Raw genomic sequence first — 25,360 nt, forward strand, 5'->3', positions numbered from 1 at the left:
GTGACAAAAGATTTGTCAGACAAGCTTTAGATGGTAGGACTATCCCTCCCTTCCTTTTTCCTGTCCCTTTCATCTGAAAAATTGTTTGTTTGCTTCAAAAAGTCTTTAAAGTTTTGACCAAGAATGATAACTGCTGAGAATTCATGGGAGTGATGAATTTTGGAAATTTTCAAATGTCTAGCTTCATCCTTAATTGTCTGACACTTCTGAAAGCCAGTCCATTCTCTAAGATAATGCAGACTGCCTCTTCTGTCAACCAGGAGTCTTTAAATAAGATTAGAACATCTTGGCACCTTATGACAGAAAATCACACAGAACAGCTGAACAGTTTCACATAGTTGTGCTCTCTGGAACAGTCTAAAGAAATCCCTTCCAGACGACATTGTCTAATCAGCCCATTAACACTCAGACTAGGGGAAAACCAGCAAAAGCAAGCTAGAACAGGAGATCATCATCTCCCGGCTCAACTTTCATTGCAATCCTGTTACTCGGGAGTTCTTAATGCAATGAAGGACAAAAAGAAACAGAAAGAAGGCTTTTGTTTTTGTTTCTCCAGAAGGGCTCGAAAGAGCTAACATATTATAGAAGGAAGAAAATGGGTTACCATTCCCTCTCCATCTCTACCTGTGACATAGGCTGAAGAGAAAAGAAACACTATGGAAAACTTTTTTTTTTTCAAGTCTTTCTCTCAAAACTAACTACCTGAAAGTCCTACACGGCAGTACTCCTCAACACAACAAACATAAAGAGGACTTCAGAGTTTGCTGACTGATGTTCGTGACAGCAGAGCTTCCTAACTGGTCTCAGCAGAATCACTTGTTTCAAGGCCCAGGTGTGGAATGGGCTTCACATCCACCTCACAGCATCACATCTCAGCTGGTGGCAGCTGGGTGTCCCAGACCAGCTGACTGGGGAGATCTGAGTCCTATTTCTAGTGGAGCAGGCTTAAACCTCTAAGGCCATGTCAATGTATAAGCATTCAGGCTCTTCACAAGCTTGAAGGGGAAACATGACATGCCTTTTTGTTCACAGATGAAAGCGTCTAACTTGCTTATCCCTATAATTCCTGAGGATGAGCTCCATCTCTCCCATATAATTGAATGAGCATGCCTGGTCAGAGTCCTGACATTTTGTATTGGGCTCTCATATAAAATGATGTGAGCACTCCTGAGCCCGGCTGTCTTCTAATTAGGCTGTCTTCAGATGGACATCAGCTCCACAAACCAAGTATATGTAAATTAACTCATTTTCTAACTATGTGGCTAACTGAGATTAAGTCCTAAGATATGGATGACACCTAAGTGTGGCTGAGGAGCTTCAGAAATGTATGGTATTGCCATGTATATATAGTCTAAAACTCAGCCTTTTCGTTGTACACTATGAAAGACAAAAGCTGAATGGCATTGTAGATGGTAACTGAGGCCTGTACGGAGCAACTCATGCCAGACTTTCAGAATGCATCCTTTGGTCCTACACATAACTCTCCATAAGTCAGCTGCCTGGGAGGTGTCTGTTACTGCTAAAAACTCTGAACGTTCTGTGAAGATAACACTGTGCATAACTGTATGTATTTAAATGTTAGAATCACACAACACATCTGTAGCTGAACCGCTACAGATTAAAAACTGAACTGAACAGATTAAAAAACAAAAAATTCCCTGACCACATTTTCATTGATGTTCATGTTGAAAAATGTGGTGACTCTACTGATGTTGTCATCTGCTGCAATTAGCCCTTAAATTAAAAAATTGAAGTATTGAATAAGTACTAATCTTAGGTGGCATAGAGGTCGCACAAGGAAAATAAAATATTTGTTGAAAACTGTTCAGTATTTTGTTAGAATTCCAAACTCCTTAATGCCAAGGACTTTGTTAATATACTTCAATATATTATTTTATAGGGAATCAATTTCAATTAAAATTCATTCAAATGGTGACTAGAAAAATTCTATAATATTGATCTTAAGAGGGAACCAGCACAGCTAAAATTATTAATCATACTTGAACGTGCCATAAAACACTGGGCTAGTACCGTGCTTTATGATCATGTCAAATAAAGAGGTTAAAAAAAAACACAACTCTTTCCTTTATGGAAGATGCCAGAGATCCACATCCTGCACAGTACTGAAAACGCAGTTCATAACACTACTGACTGACTGTATAAGTGAATAAATGAAGGTGCTCTGTCATATGAACCATAAAAGCCATTAAGAGAAACTTTTATTTGAATAGAACCACATTCATTTTTAAAATTACATTACAGAAAAGGCTTTTAAAGAATGCGAATGAAGAAAGAGAAGTTTTAAAATAAGACACGTTCGTTTTACGCAGCTTAGAAAAGCACCATCATGAAGGCATAAGGAGTGAGTTTTTCTCCCACCTCTTTGAATCTATCCAGTAATTACAAATCTTTATTGCACAGGCCATAAATGCTAGCAACAGGAAGAAAAATGCTTTTGAACTTATTTGGCAGTACTCACCTTCAGGGATTGAAAACAGCAGAACTTTATATCAAAAAAGGCTTTAAGTGACTTTTTTGTTTGTTGAAAATGCCAATATGGAGAAACACTTTGCTAACAGAACGCATTCAAGCAAGGTGTCAGTAACACCAGTGTCATAAAATCAGAAATACAGTGCTTCGAAAGCCCATCTGAGTGAAGAGAGCTCTACCCAGAGGGTCCCAGATGTGATCACAGAGTGAGACCAGGGATCGGGACTCTGCTTAAGCAGCACCTGCCACTGTCAGAGTACTGGGAAGAGGGTGCTGGTCTGATCCAGGAGGGCATTTCTTATTTTCTTATTTCCAACTCTGCTCATTCAGATTGGCTATCAAGGTGTTAGCTGATGAAGACAGTCAAGTTTTGAACCAGAAGCTCAACAGTGAAAATTTCTGTGCACTTTCAAAGAGTAGGAGAGTATAGTTAGGGCTCTGATTTCTTCACTTATTTCAGAGAACAACTATCAATCCTACTTTTATTCTACACCTGACTTCTGGAAAATCTCATTAGAAATGACAAATATGTTACATTGTAAATGGCACCATCTTACAATATGTAGATGTGCTATATTTAAATTCTGTGTAAACAACGGTACCTATCGCTGGAATCCCTTTTACCAGCCTGTTCTTTTCAGCTGGGTGAAAACAAGTGATTTCTGCTGGCAGCGATCACAAACAGCTGCTGTTAAATTACAGCCTCTGACTGTTAAAAACTTTCCTGTTTGGTTGAAAGTCTTTCATGAATGGTCAAAGCAAAACAGCAATATTCTATTTTTTTTTTTTCTTAAACCTTGAGCAAAATTGTTTCTTCTCTTTCCAGTTTACATATATATAAAGTATACAGTTGTAAGATCTGTTCATTGAATATGTGAGACAGTTTTGGGTATGGATTGGCTTAGAAGAGCCAAACTTCCCAGACCTAATTTTCCAGTAGACTGATTTCTAAGAAATTTTAAAAAGCGGGAATTAAAAAAACCCACCACATTAATAAAACAATAAGAAAATCAGACAACTGCAATCATATCCTTGCAATCATACAAAATGGGTAATATTGCATTCCCACTAGACTGAGTTGCAATGTTATTTATAGAAACACAAAAAAAACAAGCATCTAATAGTATTATACAGCTAAAATCGCAACGCAGAAGTTCATCAGTACAAATATTACAGTTGCATACATCACGCTTCCTTATTCATACTCCAAACTAATATACTATGTACATCCAACAACAGTTCTGTGCTAAACACATCCAGAGTGCACTGCAATGTATTGTCCAGTGTATTGGAAGTTATTCTGCCAGCTGAATCACTTTGCAATTTGCTATGAATATATATTAGCATCACAGCAACAGCTAAAAGGTAATTATAAGAACCATACTACTTTAGTGGTCTATCAGGGACCATCGATTGTACTGCAAAATATATTCTTCAGGTTAGAAACCAGAAATATGACATTCAAATAACTGATGACATAGATGGAACCTGATATTCATCATCACTGGTGCATGTAGTTTAACATTTTATCTGTGCTCAGATATACTCTCCACAAAGAGTATTCTACTCCAGGTAAAGCAGATTAAAACTACAGAGAAATCCTCAGTGTATACTTGTAACCTGAAAAAAAATTGATTTACATAAGTCATAACAGCGCCTACAGTCTGAAAAACCTCTCAGAAACAAGCACAGCTTCTGCCTACCGAGTCTACGTCCTCTTCAAGTGCTGCGTAAGTCCTTGACTGGGAGAAAAATACAACAAAGACTGCTCTTTTGTACTCTAATGGATGGCAGCAAAGTCGCTTTATGGTCTTGGAAGAGAAGTGTTAAGCACTTAGTAACAGTGCTAAGATTCCTACAGCAGTACAGTAGAGAACGTACAAGGGAAGAGCGTACGAAGGATAAGGATATTAGTGAAAAGAAAGCAGTAAGCAGAAGATCGGTATTTGTTTATATATAATCAGGCAATTTAGCATGTTGAATCCTGGAATACAGTTTATTCCTCGACTTTGGGACAAATTCTGCCAAGATTTCCATACTATTCTTTGTTTTCAACTCATGAGGTCATCAGAGATGTTAGATCATAACAGGACACAAAGCAAAGGAAATCAGCCAGGAATTAAGTAGAGCTTTTCTGAAATACCAAGTATTTTTTTCTGTGCATTGGACAAATGCCACGTACGCAGCATATGCAAGAAACATTTGCACAGTAATTTGTGCTAGAAGAAGAAAGGCTTTTCCTGACTAGCTGGAAGCATTAGGGTTAGAGAAAAAAAAAAAAAGAAAAAAGAAAAAAAGTGAGGTCAAGACAATAAAAAGAAAATAAATGGGTGCCTGGTAAGAGGACAGTCAACATTTCAAATGCTTCACGCCTCTGAACACCACCACAGGGACATGAAACGCAAATTCCACAAGCGTTACACACTTCCTCCCACTGGCTGCCTGAGAAGGCAAACACTGCCTACCTTGAGTGCTCACATAGGCAACATCTGCTGTTTGTTACGCACAAGAAAAGGAGTATTTCTAGAGGAAGGAACTCATGACTCCTCAGGTGCCAAAACCTTGAGTCCAGAACATACCCAGGAAAGAAAACAGTACATCCTGGAAGTGTAACAGGATCACCCTTTATCATAAACATCAGTTACTGATTTCTTTATAGGGATAACAAAGAAAAGTCCTGATCCCCAGCAAAGCCTCTTAAAAGACATGAAAGACAGCAGACAACAACCGTTTAGATACTAGTGTATCCACAAAGTCCACACAGCAGTGGGACTTGTAAGCTTCAGTATTCTTTTAACTCCTAATGACCTTCCAGTTCTGCACTTCACAAGGTCCTATGTTCTCAAATTTTCTGATTGTTCAAGTTCCTTTTCAGGCAGATGTGTAATTTCCAGTTATTGGTGCTGTGTCCTGTACCTATTAGAACAGCGAAGGTCTTTGTCAGTGAAAATTCAGAAAATGGGAGTTAAGTTTAGTGCTTCAGTGCTTTCATTATGGAAAACAACAAATGTCCTCAGATATGATTATGAAAGCTGGAAACGCAGCATTCAAATTCGTCCAACCTTCAGTGTTTGAAAGGAAGAAGTAGACAAGGTGAACAGGAATTAGGACTATGTTTCTGACTGCCTGGGGAGGTTCTGTGTCAAACAGCTCACACTTTCTTTGCCTGATCATGCTTGCCTTTACTCTAGTATTAAAAGATTGCTACAAAATCCTTATAACAGCTTTTAGCAGGGTGGGGTTCATAGTTGTGGTTTACTCACCACATTGACCCTTAAGGCAATGTTTCTGTTATGATTTTCCTCCAAAACCCAGTGAACAATCCATCACTAGAACACAACCTCATCTTTCCTCAGAAGGTATTTTTCACTAGCTCAGCACTGGTGCAGGACTTAAAACTTACTGAAGAAATAATGTCAGCAGCTATCAACAGCTTTGATGCTTTTCAGGAAAGCACAAAGCCTTATTCTAAAACTTTTTGCTAGCAGGACAATTTTTTATTTTATTATTTTTTTAAGAAAACAGCACATTCTGTGGCCATATTCAAGTTTTGCCCCATATCAAACTCAGGGAGAAGCTTAGGAGGGGGCCCAATGTCATCTTAAATTCATATGCTGAGCCCTATTAGCCAACTGCTGTCTGTGCATACTTTGCTGAGAATCCCACATCACATTGTTCTACCATTTTGAGGACAGTCTCTTCTATGCTAGCCAAAACCAGGAGTCACATTGAAAAATCTCAAAATAGATACTTCCTGTAGTTATGTAAGGCTTTTTTCTTTTTTTTTTTTTCCTAATGATCTTTCAACTCAGGTTTAGAGTGGAAGTAGTACAATAACAGTGATTTCAGCAGTGTGCCGCTCTCCCCAAAAGACACTGGGAGATGTTTTGTCAAATTAGTTCCTCAACATCACTAAATCTAGGAAAAAAGCACAGATTGGTAGCTGGGTCTGTGCCCTTCTATCCTAGCGAAGGTTGGAATAGCGTTTCTGCTGACAATAGCCTCAATCAAACAGTCCTTATTCCAAAGAAAAGTCTTCCTTAAACTCAAGAGTTGACAATCACATACTGTTCTGGCTTTACTGTCCCCAGAACACAGTGGATGGTGTTTCCTGAATGAAAAAGAATGAAGCAGTTTTAAGCAATTTTCTAAAATAGGAGTGGAAAAGAATGCTGGTTTTCTGTTGAGTTTTTAAAATGAGGTTAACTTTCTCTGCAGACAACAGAACACAGAAACACTTAAAATATCCGATAAGTACTACATAAAGCTTTTTTGAAACTTTCCCTATTCTCTCCATTGGCAAACAGGATATGAACTAAAGTCAGTGGAAGTCATTTTGCTGACATCAATGAGCCCCAGATTAGGACCTTACTACTTGTAACTCAGCTGGTATGCTAAATGAATTCAGAAAGGATTTTTAACGGCTTTTTTTACCTAAAGATTCTTGAGCTGTGAATTATGAGATACAGGGCTTTTTTTCCCCTTTTATTAGAGGACATTTTGGAGCATAGAAGAGGACGGTGTAGCTATTGCAATTTGCACACTGAATTTCCAAAAGGCAGAAACTGCTGGCACGCAAATGTGTTATCCCTCAGAAATGTTCTACAAAACAGAAAAGGACTAACAGGAAGCTATTCCAGTAACAACCTGGATTAGGAGTGTATAAACCATACTAAGTGTGGACATAGTTTGAAGAAAATGTGCAGGAGGACAGAATTAGTTTCAGAGAACAACTGACATGCAGCTTTACAGACTGCACTTAGTTGTGAAAATGTATCTTAATCTTGGTACTTGCAAACAAGCACTTTCAACAGACACACTCCAACGTGGTGTAAATGAGGTGATAAGGAATAGGAATACTGCTGTCATTCCATCACTCATCGCCCCCGATCTGGGATCATACAATTAGCACAGATCTGGTGCACAGGAGAACATTTTGTAGTCAATAGTACAGTCCTATAGGCTTTATTTAAGACGACTAGAATGGCCAGTGCCACTGCAGGGGAGGACTGCAGGAGCTGCAGACCATCAGCCTTTGGTAGGCTTGTGCTGATTTTCATAAATCATACCATGGCATGTCTTTATACAATCAGACTATATAATGTTGTTCTCTTTACACTGCAGAGAGAATACATTAAACACCTACCAGTGTATCAACTGCTAAACTTTCCTTCATAGTCCAGCATGTGTTTATTCATGCTCTTGCTAAAATCTAAATTTGTATCCTCAGCTTCGTGGACAAGGAATAAATCTCAAAGGACGAATTCCTTGAAATGGCCGTCACCACTGTCTGACTAATTGTGACTCGTGGTTGATGCGTCCAGAGGGGAACAAGAAGCCTGGAAATATATAGTCCTGAATGACAAAAACAGGTTGATGGAGAGAACTGTCCACAGTGACCAACTGATCCAAATTTATAGCTTCTGGATCTTCACTGTCCCTCACGAGTAAAGTCCCAACTTCCATAAACTAGCCTAAACCAGTCATGGCTGGTTATAAAAACTTTGCAGTCTGTGAACTCTCTTAACAATTCATATGTAGGGAAAGAGAGAAAACAACCAGTATCAGAGAAAAAGATTTAGGAACTGTGGATGAAAGGATGAATGGAAGAGGAAAGGCTTTACACAACTGGGGATGGCACTGATACTTTAGCATAAGGTGTTTGACCAAGAAAATACGGGGTGAAGTCATATTCACAGATCATAGTGATATAAAGGAGCCCTAAAGCTCCTCATCACAACCTACATGACACAAAGCCTGAAGGAATATTCAGCTAAGACATGAGGTCGTTCAGATAAAATGCAGCTTACTCAACTAACCAGAGTTTTTCCCCAAACACAGTGAGAAAGGCTTAATCGGGAACATAATGCCATGTGTGAAGGACATTTTGTTAAAAATACACTGCATGTACTAAAGAACTCTATTTTTTTCATACGATGTGACACATAACAGGCACTGAACCAAAAAACCACAGAAGTGTGTGGTTTATGCTATCTCACTGGACTACCAAGCAATGTTTAACATTGAGTAAGTATCGCAGATATGTATTAGAAGATGTATAAACATTACTTTACATTGTTACCACAATGACTGCTTCTCTTCTGCATTACCACAGCTGTTAAAAAGCCTTAACAGAGTGCTAATAATGCAAGTCGTTATAAAACATCTTAACTTCATTTGGAAAATATGTACAAGCTTTTTTTTGTTCCTGCTTCCCTGTTTCCTAACCAAGATCACCATATTGAGCCCAATTTTGCTTTTTTTAGCAGCTTAAGTTAGAAGCAACTCTATTCCAGTCAATAAAATTTCTCCAACATGAAAAAGGAATCAACCATCTGCAAAAAGCTGAGTCTAACAGGTAATTTTCCATTGACAGCTCTTACCATAAAAGAGGTTACAGAGATTACTCTTTTATCTGAAGTAAACAATTAATAGAAGTTAATTAATTAATAATTAATTAATAAATAGAAAATGCACAATGTCTATAAAGACAGCACGTTATCTACTTTACTTGTAAATATTTTCATGTTAGTAAACAGACATTAAAGTAAGGTTACTCTCAAGCTATAAATGGAGCTTACTCGTCATTCAAAACAGGCAGCTAAACAACTCTGTTTATTTATACATTATTTTACCTTTTGTTTCCAACTTTGAAAGTATGTGGAATCTATGAGACATTTCCACGCATCATTTCTTGCAGAAGAATGTCAAGTCACCTTTTATGCCCTCAGGCAAACTTCTACCTGATCTCAATAGCTTCCTGCACCAAAATTATTTTTCATACCTTGTGTGAGCAGTTGGAGGTTTCGGACTTCTTCTCTCACCTTCAGCTGAAGGACTTGCTGCAGAATGTGCTGTCGCAGGCTTTCCTGGGCAATGCCCATTCGTTCAAGCTTTTTGTCAGTAAGTCTCAGCAAAGCGCGGCCTGAATGCAAAAATCAAAAAGAAAAATTACCCAAGGATTTTCACTAATGCAATATTCTCACTCTGATAGGCTAATTTCCTACAGCAAAAATTCTCGGTCTGAAATGATATAGTCTCATCAGTTAGATACTGTCTTACTGTCAAGGATCTGTGTTTAACTCTTCCCTTTCTTTTAATTTTATGTATTGTACTGACACTTTGTGAGCCATTTTAGGCATATAAAATAGGTAACTGCTACCATTTTAGATGACCAGTTGCTGTAGCTGAGTGCCAGCTGGTCCCCCTAACAAGTCTACAATTGGTCCAGGTGTCTAAACATATCCTCACCTATTTTCAAGCATCTAAATTACAGTCAAAAAAACTTGACTGAAAGAGAATTTGAGCTTTTTGATCAATTTAAGATATAATGAGGATGAATATTACTGCAATTTAGACATGTTTACAGTTTAGTAGCAACACTTCTCAGGACGACCCTGTACTTAGAGATCCAGCCTTCCAAATCCCTCTGCACAGTAAAAAGAATGAGCAAAGAAAGGAGGTGAAAGGAAAAAATCTCACATGTCTCCATAGATATTCAGTTGTATCTAAATGATTCCTGAAAATGATATTTGCCTAACTATAAGACTGCCTCTGCCAAGGAAAGAAGGCTAATTGTCATAGGTGACTCCCTTTTGAAGAGAATGGAGAGCCCAATATGTCGGCCAGATCTTATCCATAGGGAAGTGTGCTGCCTTCTTGCAGCCCAAGTCAGTGACATTATGGTCTGGATCGACACTGATTACTACTCTTTACTGATAGTTCAGTGATGAAGTCGCTGAGAGAAGCTTGAGGGCTATCAAAAGGAACTTCAGGGGATTGAGACAGTCAGTTGATGGAGCAGTGTTGGTGGTATTTTTTTCTCTCTCTTCCACAGCAGTTAGGGATACTGAGAGGACCAAGCAAACAAATCTGATAAATACGAGGCTAAGAGGGTGGTGCAGTCATAGGAATTTTAGATTTTTCAACCATGGGGTGGTTTACTCACAGCCTGGTCTGATGGCTGCAGATAGGTCTCAATGGTCTCAACAGAGGAAATGGATCCTAGCCCACAGGCTGGCAGAGCTTGTTGAGAGGGCTTTAAACAAGGTATGAAGGGGGTAGAGGATGAAATAAGGCTTGCTTGAGATAAGCCTGAAGGAATTATGACTGGACTGGGGGTGAGGCAAGTTGTTCAGCTGAAGTGCATCTACACCACTGCACAGAGCATGGGCAACAAACAGAAGGTGCAGGAAGCCAGTGTGCGACAGGCAAACTATGACTTAATTGCCATTACTGAAATATGGTGGGATTGCTCCCATGACTGGAATGCTGCAGTGGATGGCTATAAGCTCTTCAGAATGGATAGGCAAGGAAGTAGGGGCAGAGGCATGGCTCTCTGTGACAGAGAGTGTTTTGATGTTGTTGAGTGCGAGGATGGCAATAAGGTTGAGTCTCTCTAGATAAGGATCTGGGGAAGGGCTGACAAGGCTGACATCCTGGTGGGGGTCTGTTATAGTCCACCTAAACGGGATGAAGAGATGGACAATGTGTTCTACAAGCAGCTGGCAGATGTTGCATGACCACCAACCCTTGTTCTCATGGGGGACTTCAAATTCTCTGATATATACTGGAAATACAGTACAGTGCAGAGGAAGCATTCTAGGAGGTTTCTAAAGTGTGTGGAAGACAACCTCCTGATGCAGCTGCTAAGAGAATCTACCGGGGAGGTGCTGTGCTAGACCTGCTGTTCACAAACAGAGAAGGACTGGTGGGAGATATGTAGGTTGGGAGCTATGTTGTGCAAAGAAACCATGAAATGATAGTTCTCGATTCTTGGTAATTTAGGAGGTCAGCAAAACGGCAACCTTGGACTTCTGAAAGGCAGACTGAACCATTCAGGATACTGAATGTTGCTAGGGTACACAGGGAGAAAATTAGAATGGTAAAAGCCAAGCACGAACTCAACTTGGCCACTGTTGTAAAAGTGAACAAAAAACACAAATATATTAACAGTAAGAGGAGGGTTAAAGAGAATCTCCATCCTTTACTGGATGTGGAGGAGAACATGATAAGGATAAGGCGAGGTTCTCAATGCCTTCTTTACGTCTGTCTTTAATAGTCAGACCAGTTATGCTCAGGATACTCTACCCCCTGACCTGGAGGTGTGTATGGGGAGAAGAATAAAGCCCACACAGTTCAGCTAGAAACATTTAAGAGACCTTGTATTCCATCTAGACAGTCACACGTCTATGAGGCCAGATGAGATCCAATCAAAGGTGCTGACGGAGTGGTTGCTAAGCCATTTTCCATCACCTATCAGTGTTCCTGGTCAACTGGAGAGGTCCCAGAGGACTGGCCATTGTGCCATTGTGACTCTCATCTACAAGAATAAGGAGGACCCAGGGAACTACAGGCCTGTCAGTCTGACCTCATTGCCAGGGAAAATTATGGAACAGATTATCTCACACGGCATTTGTGGGACAACCAAGGGATCAGGCCCAGCCAGCATGGGTTCATGAAGGGCAGGTCCTGCATGACCAACCTCATCTCCTTCTATGATCGACTGAACTGCCTGGTGGATGAGGGAAAGGCTGTTGATGTGGTCTAGCTAGACTTCAACAAAGTCTTTGACACTGTCTGTTATAGTATTCTAGAGAAGCTGGCAGCCCATGGCTTGGACAAGTACACTCTTTGCTGGGTAAAGAGGTGGCTGCAGGGCCAGGCCCAGAGTGTGGCGGTGAATGAAGTTATACCCAGTTGGTGAGTGGTGTTCCCCAGGGGTCAGTATTGGAGCCTGTCCTGTTCAGTATCTTTACTGATGACCTGACTGAGGGGACTGAGTCCATTCTCAGTACATCTGATGACACCAACTTGAGGTGTTGATCTGCCTGAGGGTAGGAAGGCCCTACAGAAAGATCTGGAAAGGCTGGATTGCTGGGCTGAGACCAATGGGATGAAATTTGACAAGATCAAGTGCTGAGTCCTGCACTTTGGTCACAACAATCCCAGGCAACAATACCAGGCTTGGGGCAGAGTGGCTAAAAGACTATGCAGAGGAAAAAGACATGGAGGTGTTGGACAACACTCAGCTGAACGTGAGCCAGCAGTGCACCCAGGTGGCCAAGAAGGCCAATGGCATCCTGGCTTTTATCAGAAGTAGTGTTGCCAGTTGGTGTAAGGATCTGATCACCTCTCTACACTCCCTATTCCCCACTGGTGAGGCCGCATCTTGAGTACCGTGTTCAGTTTGGGGCACTTTACTACAAGAAAGACATTGAGGCCCTGGACTGTTTCCACAGAAGGGTAATAAAGCTGGTGAAGTGATTGGAGCACAAATCTTATGAGGAGTAGCTGAGGGAACTGGGATTGTTCAGTCGGGAAAAGAAGAGGCTCAGGGGTGACCTTATTGCCCTCTACACCTGCCTGAAAAGAAGTTGTAGCAAGGTGTGGGTCAGACTCTTTTCCTCATGTAACTAGTGATATGAAAAGACAAAGTGGCCTCAAGTTGCACAAGGGAGTTCAAGTTGGATATTAGAAGAACCTTCTTTTCCTAAAGAGTGGTCAGGCATTGGAATGGGCTGCCCAGGGAAGTGGTGGAGTCACCATCCCTAGAGGTATTCAAGAAATGTATAGGTGTGGTAATAAGGAATGTGGTTTAGTGGGTAGCTGGATTGTTGGACTAGATGATCCTAGAATTTTTTCCACCCTTAATGATTCTGTGAACAACTGATGTTATTTACCTGGACTTGTGCAAAGTGTTTGACACTGTCCCACACAATATCCTGGTCATGAAATTGGAGAAAAATGAATTTGATGAATGGACTTCTCACTGCATAAGGAAGTGGCTGGATGGTTGCACTCAGAGGGTTGCATGTTAAATGCAGCAATTCAACATCCAAGTGGAGACCAGTGACAAGTGGCATTTCTCAAGGATCAGTGCTGGGACCTGTGCTGTTTAACATCTTTGTAGGTGACACGGACAGTGGGATCAAATGCACCCTCAGTAAGTTTGCAGATAGCACCAAGATGAGTGCTGCACGCTAGAAGGAAGGGATGCCATCCAGAGGGACCTGGACAAGCTTGAGAGGTGGGCTCATACCAACCCTACGAAGTTCAACAAGGCCAAGTGCAAGGTCCTGCACCTGGGCTGGGACAATTGCAAGCATAAATGCAGGCTGGGAGGAGAATGGCTTGAGAGCAGCTCTGAGGAGAAGTATTTGGGGGTATCAGTTGATTAAAGAGGGAAGTGATTCTGTCCCTCTACTCTGCTGCTGTGAGATCCCACCTGGAGTACTGCATCCAGTTCTGGGGATTCCAACAAGAAGAAAGACATGAAGCTGTTGGAGCAGATCACAATGAGGGTCACAAAGATGATCACAGAGCTGGAGCACCTCCCTTACAAGGACGGGCTAAGAGAGTTGGGACTTTTCAGCCTGGAGAAGAGAATGCTCCAGGGGTACCTTTATAGTGGCCTTCCAGTACCTGAAGATATCCTGCAGGAAACCTGGGGAGGGACTTTTCATAAGGGCATGTAGTGACAGGGCAAGGAAATGGCTTCAAAGTGGAAGAGGGTATATTTAGACTAGATATTAGGAGGAAATTCTTTATTGTAAAGGTAGTGAGACACTGGAACAGTTTGCCCAGAGAGGTTTCCCCAGAGAGACTAAGGAAAGGAAGTCTTCTCATTGGTTGAGGAGGATCTGGTCAGAAAGCGTCTAGCCAAAATCAATGAACACAAATCCATGAGCCTCAAAAGAATGCACTGAGAGAACTGGCAGAGGTGATCACTGAACCACTATCAACTTTGAAAGGTCTTGGCAAACAGGTGATGTGTCCGAAGACTGGAAGATAGACAGCATCACCCAGTCTTCAGAAATGGCAAGAATGAGGATCTGGGAAACTAGACCAGTCAGCCTCTGTCCCTAGAAAAGTGACAGAATTCTGGATACCCTCTCCAATTAATTGGAAGAGAATGTTATCAGGAGTAGTCAACATGGATTCACCAAGCAGAAATCATGTTTTATCAGCCTAGTAGCCTTCTATGCTGATGTCACAGGTTGGATAGATGGGAAGAGAGCAGTGGATGTTGTCTACCTTGACCAAGGTGTTTCACATTGTCTCCCACAACATCCTTGTTATGAAACTTATGAAACTTGTGGGATAGAGGAGTGGATGATGAATTGGATTGACAACTGGCTGATAGGCAGAGCTCAGAGGGTTGTCATTAGCAGCACAGAGTCTTGTTGGAGGCCTGTAACTAGTGGTAGTTCCCCAGGGGTCAGTGCTGGGTCCAGTCTTGTTCAACATCTTCATCAATGACGTGGGTGAAGGGATAAAGTCCACTCTCAGCAAGTTTGCTGATGATACAAACCTGGGAGAAGTGGCTGACACACTGGAAGGCTGTACTACCATTCAACAAGACCTAGACAGACTGGAGAATTGGGCAGGGAGGAACCTGATGAGGTTAAACAAGTGTAATCTTGCACCTGGGGAGGAATAATCACATGCATCAGTTCAGGTCAGGGGATGACCTGCTGGAGAGGAGCTCTGCGGAGAAGGACCTGGTGGACAACAAGTTGGCTGTGTGCCAGCAGTGTGCCCATGTGGCCAAGAACACTATCTTTGGGCCAAACAGAAAACCAAAACATCAAGCAGAGCTTGACGTTAGAAAAAAAAACCTTTCATTCCTTTCTTTCATCTTCCCCAGCGCTGTGAGATAGTACAAAGAGGAGTGTCCTGCGGCCCTCCACTGCTCCTAGATCCCCTGTATATATATTTGCCTGTCCAAAGGGGCCCTGATCAAGACTACCAAAGCACACTGAGCTTCACTGATACCACCTTGGAAAACAGCACGTTGCTTGGTTCATTTTTTCAAACAGGCTCAACTCTTCACCTCCTCCAGTTCTGACTGCAAGCATTTTTAATTATTAAAAATCCCTGCTTTGATTTTTTCAGACTTTTTATTCTGAAAGCAGAAGAGGACTGTAGGAACAATCTCCTCCCCCCACAACACAGTAGACTCTCTGCTGACATTACTGGGGCTTTTGGATGAATGGTGCAATTTAGCTCATCATAAAGCGTTACTCAACACTTTACAGCAAGATAAGGCCCTTAATTAATCTCTTTTTTATAAAACAGCAATATGGGTACATAATTTTTATGATTATTTTAATTAAAGATAAATTAAAGACACGTAATATTTGCCCCAAACCAAGTAACTAGCAGTATTCCTTTCACTACTGCTAGATTTCACTCAGTAGTTCCGTGAAGTGGTTGGTAGGGTCTTGCTATGATGTAATGTTAAGTACTGGGATTTATTATTAACAACACTAGATCTTAATGAGCAAATGAAAAATGACATGGTTCATGCATTTTCTGCCCTTCCTTGTCTCTCTTGCACTTGAAGCTATGGAAGATGATGACTTTTTGATTAGGAACTTCTTCTTTGAAACCATAAACAAGAAGAATTCTATGGGTTAATGTAATAGCAAACTATGGAAATTAGTTCCTTACAGATCAATGCCAGCTGTCCAATTCCGCTGGTGATAGAGATAGTAATAATGACTTCAATTTTTATATCACCTTATCACACTAAAACATCTTAAAGCAATTTACAAAGGATGTACAGTAGTCTAACAGTATGGTCTATAATGTCAAGCTAGTAGCTGAAAGCAAACAAAAAATAAACAAATCATTAGTTTAAAGAGTGCCAACACCCTTGTCATCTTAGGGCAGCAGCAGAAATATGAAAGGAAAGAAAAAGGCCATGCATCTCATCCAGTATACCCCACCTCTTTTCAGCCATGGATATAGTCACTACTCTTCCTCCAGGCACCTCCTTATTTTACATTCAAAGCAGTTTTCTATCCAGTTACTGCCTTTGGAAGTTGAGTATGCACAACACAGAGATGTCTCTTTTCAGCTCCTGGCATGCCCGTTCTTCTGCGGCTTTGGCTCAAAGTGCAATGCCATTGGAAAAAATTGTCTTTGACTCATACTGTTTGCAGCAGCTTTTACAAGCTCTCTGAAGTTAACTCCTTCTTACACCAAATCCAATGTGACCTCTTGAGGCAGTGATAAAGCAAGAAGGCAAATATCCAAAGGCAGAAGTTGACATTTCCAGAATGTAGAAAGTGCCCTGAATTAAGAGAATCCAATCCTTCCCATACCATCCTCCTCTCCCTCAGCATTCAAAACAACAGAATCCAAGCCAGAACTGAATAACTTACTGTACTGCAACTAAGTCATGCCTTTGAAAAGGTGCAGTTGATGACTGGACCACAGTCACAAAGCCAGTTAGCTACTAAGGCCATGGCCCTGGCAATCAACTAAGGATTTCAGATCCTTCACTATCTTACTTCCTGTACGTAGATATCTGAAGGTGTTAAGGACACTGCAAGGATTACTGAACACTGAACCCAGTTGCCCAGAGAGGCTGAGAAGTCTCTGTCTTTGAAAATGCAAAAAAACTAACATAGTTTTGAGCACCTGGCTGTAGTTGTCCCTGCTTTGAGCACAGGGGCAGGATAAGATAGTTGCCAGAAGTGCCTTTCAAATCCAGCTATTCTCTGCTGCTGTGACTCAGCCTTCATGAAGGATCTCAAGATTAGGATCTATTTGCATTGAAAAAGTGCAGACTAATGGAGACAATGAATAAGAATACACAAAAGATGGTAATTTTGGCAAGCATCAGAGACAAAATAGACTGCTATACAGTAAATATTGGGGCTAGATTATTAATTTTCAGAGTATGTTGGACAGAAAATATTATCAAGAGCAGTACCCATAACAAGCATAAAGTTTTTCAAACAGTTTACATTGATCTCTGCTAGGCTACAAGTAAAGGAACTTTGCTTACATCCCAGGAAAACTTCCCAAAACTAAAGAATAAATGTTATTTCTTTAAAGGCTGTTTTACATACAAGTAGTACCTACATGCACTGAAGACCCTAGGAGATTTTTTTTCAAAAGCTTCTTGGCCAACAAAACAATAAAGATTGTATAGTTGCAAACACCTAAGTCTTGGCTCTCATTAATTGCACAGCACGGAACCAAACGTTGTAAAAAAAAATAATCGCTCTTAATATCTACATGCATCTTTTAGCACCTAAAACTCAGACCTCTCACATTCAGGAAAGTGCAGCTGTGGAATGTTCTGAGACACCCTGAGGGCAGCAGTGGAACATAAAATATTTTCCAGCTTAATAATGGATTGATGGCCTAATTTCTTCTAATACGACTTAGCTGTTGCAGATCTCATTTGATCAATCTGGGATTAGATGAAAATTTGAACGGAGGGAGAAACATTGCGTGCCACAAAACATTAATATGAGTATAAGCATTGGTCCAATGAGGTTGGCATTGGCCCTAGAGCAAGGAATGTGGTGCAGTCTGCTGTACCTAATAAGAAATGTTCATACCTCCCCTCACTGGTAGAGTTTACTGCTTCTTTTCTTTTCCCTGAGCCTGGGAAGCCTCACTGACTGCCAGTTCACAGACATGTAGAGAGAGACGATGCTAGAAGTCTTGAAAGTATACTTGTAATGAAGATAAATAAGTAAAAGAGGATTTATTTTAGAAGTATGGAAAGAACTGAAGAAATTCAGAAAGATGAGAGCAGATAGTACAAAGTTGATCTCACTCAAAACCTTGAAGAAAACTATGACTAATTACCACTGATGAAGATGATAAAACCAAAAGGGGAACAATGTGTATGAAATGTGGCAAAGAAAGGTGGTTTTGTCTCCTGACTACAGTGACAGGCATAAATGAGTATCAAGACAAGATATTCAGTTTACTTACCACAGAGCACAGAATTCAACTCGGAAAGAAAGGAAAAACAGAGAACACAAACACATTAAAAAACTCTCTACTGCCAGACTAGCAGCTCATTCAGCTTTGTATTCAGAGTGGCAGTAGGGAATGAATTAAGGCAGAGCTACTGGGAGTGTTACTTTCTGAAGTCATTCCTCTTGTACTGTGCCAGCATCCAAAACTGTTACACTAGGGATAATAGTGAGTACCTCATTTTTAGCACCTACTTATTGTCTTCATGTCCATACCTCTGTCTTTTTAATCCTGCTTATACTGTCTGCCTCTGCAGCCTCCTGAGGTAGCAAATTTGAGAAGCTTGCTGCCCATTTTCACCTGTTTTATATTGATTTCTTACTAAGTGCTTCAAGAGTTTCCTAGTTTATGCATTACAGTATTTGGTGAACAATTCCACAGCCAGTTTATCTGTTCCTTCCATGATTTCTAAAGCTCTGTCATATGCCTTTTGATCACTTTTCAGGATGGACACAGATGACAAATCTAGAAAAACAGAAACACTAAATACTAAATTGTCCAAACTGAAAACCTGAAAAAACATTTACAGGCTAGAAACACTATTTTATGTTGTTGACATGATAGGATATTCTTAATCGGTAATAATCTGCCTCTCTGGTTTCTGCATGGAACAATTTCAGACATAATTTTTGTATTTATCTCTCTTTAGTTTTACTAACACACTCACAATTCTAGTTCACTGGGTTTTCCTACTCGAAATGATCTGATCATAGCTTTCCTTTTGTTTGCTTCTCTTCACTTCAGTGCTTAAAAACAAGCCTCATAGGACTTACCAGATAAAAAATTTCCATGACAGAGATAGAGACTTTAATACCACTGTTCAGGTGCTGGTGAGACAGAAGCATAAAATTTCCAACACGCTCAGAAAAGAGGAATTCAAACAAGAATAGGCAAAGAGAGAGGCTATGACTTCATAGTGAGGAATGGTGTAATTATTTCATGTGAGGAGGCTAGAAAAATGTAAAGTCACCCACAGAATGAAAACAGCCTCACAATGGCAGCGGAGGGAGATGAATATCAGGGAAAGAGAACTATTAAACCAAAGAAGTTAGTTAAATAAAGGACTGGTGGATATGAACACAATTGAGGAAGATGGGTTCAGGAACTGTTTGTAAAAGAAGTAGTACAAAGCAAAAATTAGTAATATTTTCAGAATTAACTTGATATGACTTAATGACACTGTTCTTGATAACCCATCCAATCTTAAACAGTCCTAGATTTTTACTCAAGAATTTAAGAGCACACCACTCTTTCTCATGGCTGTCTCATCACTAGTCAACCAGACACATCATTGGCTTCATCATCAATGCCTTGTGGCAAATTCCCAGCTTTTCTTGCAAAGCAGTTAGATCTGGCTTGTCTTATTCGTTATTTTAGCCCAGAGACTGGTACAGACTGTAGGTAAACTGCAATTTGCATTACTCCTCTCTTTGCCCAACTAGAATCCCAAGACAAGATTCAATTGCTGTAGAAGTAAAAATGAATTCATTTTCTATCAGACTTACCACTGCAGCAAACACTTCATCAATCTACATACTAGCATAGGGGCAATTGCCAGCGTAGGCAAAGAACAATTTTTTTCCCAAAATTGCTATTGGTAGCTGCTGGGCACTTCTGATACAATTAACACCTCTCAACTGGGGACCTACTTACATGGATAGGAGACATAAGGAATACTGGTACAGAAATAAAGTGGCGGAGAGAATAGTTTTAAATGATGGAGAACAGAAGGAGCAAGGGAAACTCTTCAACCTGCATCGTATGTATTCTCTTCTCCTGTTAGCAAAAGCAGAAAACCTCCACGAAGCTGCAGGAATTATCTTGTGGTAAGTCACAGGAGTGGGAGAGGCCCAAACTTCCCGTATGCCTTCAGTGGAAGAGCAAGATAGCACAGGAAGACAGTTTAGATTTGTTCATGTATTAAACTAGCACTGGATTTGTCTTTATTTGTTAACATCATCAAACAAGAATAAGATGACTTCCTGTCTTTTTATCGTTCATTATTTGTTGGATCTTGGATGAGGCCAACTCTACAGTAAAGTTTATGAAAGCAAACACTGTCATACTGGTCAATTCATGTCTGACTAAATTCAAAAAATGTCCTGTGTAAACAAAGACACCTTCTGAATATTATCTGTACCCTTTCTTTTCACATAGTCTCTGTTTACAGTTGTGAGAGGAAGGGATGGCTATTGTTACTGTTGCCACCAAGTCTACAATAAAACCAGTTTATTTCCATAAAAGCCCTCTCAAGTCACAGTTCTTTTGCATCATCCTGCTCTTCCTCTGTACTTTGAGGTGCAAGCATGAACAGGATATGGATGAAAAATAACACAACCTTTAACACAATTGCATTTTCACATACAAAATTAGCAGCAACCAAGATATGACATTGTTTCTAAGTCTGTTTCTGACAGACTGGTCAGTAATAAATCTGTGAAGCTAATCTTAGCATTGCCTTTCCCAATTCCCTCCATAATCCAACAAATAATTTTGTAATTTCTATTTTCTTAGTTCTGACCTAGTTCTGTGAGCTACATATCTCCCAGTCCTCAATGTTCTCTGAAAATGCACCGTCTTGGGTGATGTCTTTGTTGCACTCTGTTTTTTCCATGGCTCTTCCCAGGGATCTCTCCCAGCCAGCTACCTCCAGCTGTTTCTCCCCAGCTACCACAACCATGAGGGCTGCTACATCCCATTATTGGGTTCCAGCAGGTTCATCTGCTCAGTCATAATTATGCCGTCGAAAGAAATCAACTAACCTGCAATAAAGGTGAATTCATGTAAGAATACTCAATTAAAAGAGTATGGGTCTTGGATATTAGTTTTAGGGATTGCATTTTAAAAGTACAATAAGATCTTAAAGTCAGTACTATACCTCTGCTCTGTCCCTGGTGGAGAGAGGCTTCCTTTCAGATAGGCAGCTCAAAACAGTTCAGATATCCTCAAAAGCAATGCTAGAAATAAGATTCCCTTTCCAGAAATGAGTCTCCTGACTTTCAAATCCTCCCATTTAAATAAAATAACAACAAAAAACAAAGAAAGTGCAATTCCACAATTCCTGCTACTTGACTAATCCACAACATTTCATGAAAGTATTTTAATTGTGTGCTGTCCAGTGGGGAGAATCAAACATCCTTATATATAGCAGCCTTCTTATGACATGTTGGACCCTAGTGTCTAAAGAGTTACACATATACTCTGAAAGAACTTTATTCTAAGAAAATCATGGTTTTATACAGAGAAAGGAAGGAGTTAATGAGAAATGTGCACTATGATTACTGGAAGTGATTCAGTAAGTAATTCACTGTACTGATGGGAACTATATTGATTCCTCACAAGTCTTGGGTAAAAGACTGTTAGACAGTTCTGTTTCTCAGCTGAACATATTTGGGACCTGATGATTTTAATAGGAGGAAATAGTAATAAGTTGAATTCCCTTCTGAAATACAAATTCAGGCACAAATCATATTACACCACTTTTCAAATGTACTGTAAAAGGTGAGACAACCATTTTTAGTGCTCTCAGGAAGGACCCGATAGGACCCACAAAGTAAATTAAGGATAAATGTAAACCTTTAGCAAGCAGTCTATAAATCCACATTGCTTATTGCATATGCATTCTCCAACCTACTTCCTGGCCATACAAAATTATACATTATCTACAGCTATATATAAAGATATAAAGACATGTAATAATGTACTTCTATTATATTGCACATTGTATTTTTTTTTTAAGAAACAAAATCCAGGACTATTGTTTGCTGGTATCAGTGTGCTAGATTTATGGTCCCTCTACTCAAATAAACAACCTCAAGGTCTTTTTTTGCTTGTAACGGAGTAAGTGAATCTGCCAACACCTTTGATTTTGTCTACCATCAGCAGGACACACAGTTCTTCAATTCCTTGTTAATCCAACATTGCTCACTGTGCAAAACATCACGCATTAGATTCTTTATTAATTACAAAAAAATCACATTAGATCATGCCTGCTGGCAAAATTGCTGTTAATTAATTCAGGAGTAAACACACATTCATATATTATAATGCACAGCTTCTACACAGAGCGGATTACAAAAGGGCAAGCCAATTTTGGAACCATTAGAATTGACTGAACTCTTTATAGAAAATTCAGATAGGAGCCTTTCCTGTAACTTCTAATGGCAGACCTTAGAAAAATCACTTTTTTCCAGAAAAAAAAGGTTAATTTAATACCACAAGGAAAATAGTAACCACAAACAGACACAAAACCAACATTTAACTCTTGAAGTGCCCAATGCAACTGCAGCTGGGAAATTCCTGAAACTACACAGAAAGCTGTCTTATGTTTTGACATTTCTAAAGCAAAAGTTCTGCAGTTCTGCCTAGAACTGCTGTGCACATATAGCAGAGGGGACAAGCCCCACAGAGTACATGTGAAATAAAAAAAAGCTGCAATTTCATTAAATGAGGAATAACACCTATTCCTGTCACATACAGATGTACCCATTGAGCTCTTTAAAGTACATTAATAACAGGGCTGAAGACCAGGTTCTAGGAGCTTTCTCCCACAATCCAAGGGACAGAAATTGTCAGTAAATATTGTTGCTTGCTTTAATTTGCTAGTGAACAATTCAATCAATAACTCAAAGTTGCTAGGCCACAAAACACGCACCAAGGTCACAATTCTTCAGTATGCAATATATGGAAGGATAAGGAAAGACGATCTATTTCTACGCATGATCTTCCACGTTTTGGCAACACAGTGGTGGGCAAACTTTGGGACCATCTCACCCCTTCTGTGATGCTGGGAAGAGAGGGCACTTCCTTCTCTTGATTGCTCTGGCATACAGCATTCATACAAAAATTTACATGGAAGAGTAGTATTTAGAAAATGTTTAATTCATTCTCCTAGTTTCTTTTAACGTGAAACTTGCAGGAAGTAAGGAGGGCCTACATAATGTGACCAGACAGCTTACTGTACTGCATAATGAAAGCTCTGTTGGCCATCACAAGTTCCAGAGGACCCAAATTTGAGAACTCAGATTTTCTATTAATAATTTCCACTCACTGCTTTGGTGAAAAAAAAAAAATTAAATTAAAATTTTGTTTAATATTAAAATAAGCTTTGAAATCTCAGTACTGAAGAACATACGTTTCCTGATCAATATCTTTAGCTCTCCTCTGCTCCACACTCCAAGCAGCTTTCAGAGGTGCTTTCGTCCATGCCTGTTCTGGCTTTACCCTCAATTTTTAAATAAAAAATGAAATTGAGAAAGGTTTTATGTTAATATTCATGATGTTAATAATTAATGTTAATAAAAATGGAAAATTAAAAGCACCATGCTTACAGGTTAAGCAGTGTAGTCTGCTTCAATCCTCGTAGCCTGAAGAATCAGTCATATCTCTCCCAGTGTACTGCTATTTCTCTTTGGAGACTCTTAACCAGAAGCCTTGCACTTGCCAAGCTGCATGTTCCACCTTTCATGGTCCCTTAACTTATAGTTTATACTAACCATTTTATAACCCACAGGACAATAATTTTCCTAGTGTAACTGTCACCTCCAGTCAATTATGTACACAGTCTTACAGAGACAGATACTAATCTCTTGCTGCATTGCTGGTTTCGTGGTATGACGAACTTCATAGAGCTCCTTTGCATTTCTTCCAGCTTTTATTACTGTAGCTATGAGGTGAATCAGGACATAAGGATTTTATTCTGCTTGTCTATTCCTCCTGCTTAGTGCTTGACCTACAGAAGACTATGGGACAACAGACATTTTGGATCAGAAATAATACCTAAGCCATTTGTTGTATTTAATCTGTAAACAGCTAGGCCCTATGACATATCAACATGCTACTCCATGACAGAGATCCTAGGACCCTGAGGAAATGCGGCCTGTCAGCAGTGCATTTAGGATGTCGTATGCGAGACAGAAGGACACAACATCTGCAGCTGCTGGGTTTCACTGCTTGCTCCCAGCCCATTTTCAAGGCCAGGCCCTGAAGTCCAGAGTTCTAGTCCCCAGGGAATGTCCACGTGGCTGCACACACTCTTTTTCCCATCCCCCAGTAAAACTACTGGAAGCCCAGGCAGGCCACAGGACTGGACGCAGGATTTGAAATCCCTCAGGGTGAGGAGAAAGCCAGACATGCTTCTGCTAGAGCATCACACGTAGGCCCTGCGATGCCAAAGGCCGCAGCTGGGTCTGTGCGTACCTAGCTGGGGCTTAGTGGCAGATGTCTGGAAATGAGCTTCAGAGCAAAGCAAGAATGCAACACCACTTCCCAAAATGCTCTCTGCCTCCCAAAACCTGTCATTTAGGGGACAATCAGCACAAATGCTGCTGGTCTATTTGAATTTCAGCTGAGTCTAAGGTCAACGGACTGCTTCCAGTGATTACTGCAATACCTAGAGTTTCTTGTGACAGGAAACTCAGCAATGATTTTAAAATGGCAGAATAATTGTCCCGTCCTCCAGGTGATCTGATCCAGCAAGATGGAGCAAAAAGAAGAACCAAGTGCTGCTAGGTAAACATAAGCTAATTAAAACGTGAAAACAGGCATTAGATTTCTATAATGAAGATAATGTACAATCAGAGAAAACTCGCAGTGAAATGGGTGAATCTGGACTCATTTCAGCCATCAATTTAAGCCTTTAGAAGAGGCAGTTCAGAGTTCAGGTTACTGCAGTCACTACAGAAGGAAGGTTGAGATACTAGGGGGCTGTTTATCTCTGCATGAAATGCAGTATTCCAGCAGGCCTCAGAAATAAGTGTGGGAAAGAGTAAGAGAAAGAAAAATCTATATGAAAACCAAACAAATACTAGCCAACTCCCAGAACTCAAGAAATTCACTTTGGTTTTATATTGTATTGTCTTTCTGATTACTTCCTTGGGTTTTCTTTCCACCATAAATGAAAATCTTCTCATTCAAAAACAGCTTTCATTGCTTCAGATCAGCAAACACTTAAGCACTGCATTATGGATGAATTTTCAGTTACACCTTGTTTTTATAAAGGAGTATATGGAGAGGAAACGTTTGAACACATGGCATGATCTACCTTTAAGACTAAAGAGGCACTTAGTTCAAAAGACTCTAA

General features: G+C 40.1%; 1 protein-coding gene across 1 annotated transcript in view; it reads right to left on the reverse strand.

Moving 5' to 3' along the window:
- SAMD12 (sterile alpha motif domain containing 12) overlaps positions 1–25,360 on the reverse strand; it is a 178,867-nt gene that overhangs the window by 82,818 nt on the left and 70,689 nt on the right. Inside the window, exon 5 of the mRNA XM_085219980.1 lies at positions 9,275–9,415. Coding sequence (XP_085076106.1) covers positions 9,275–9,415 — 141 coding nt within the window. The remainder of the gene's footprint in view (positions 1–9,274; positions 9,416–25,360) is intronic.

This window comes from Meleagris gallopavo, chromosome 3 (genome assembly GCF_905368555.1).
Source record: "Meleagris gallopavo chromosome 3, MGAL_WU_HG_1.1, whole genome shotgun sequence".
In the NCBI taxonomy this organism is placed as follows: Eukaryota; Metazoa; Chordata; class Aves; order Galliformes; family Phasianidae; genus Meleagris; species Meleagris gallopavo.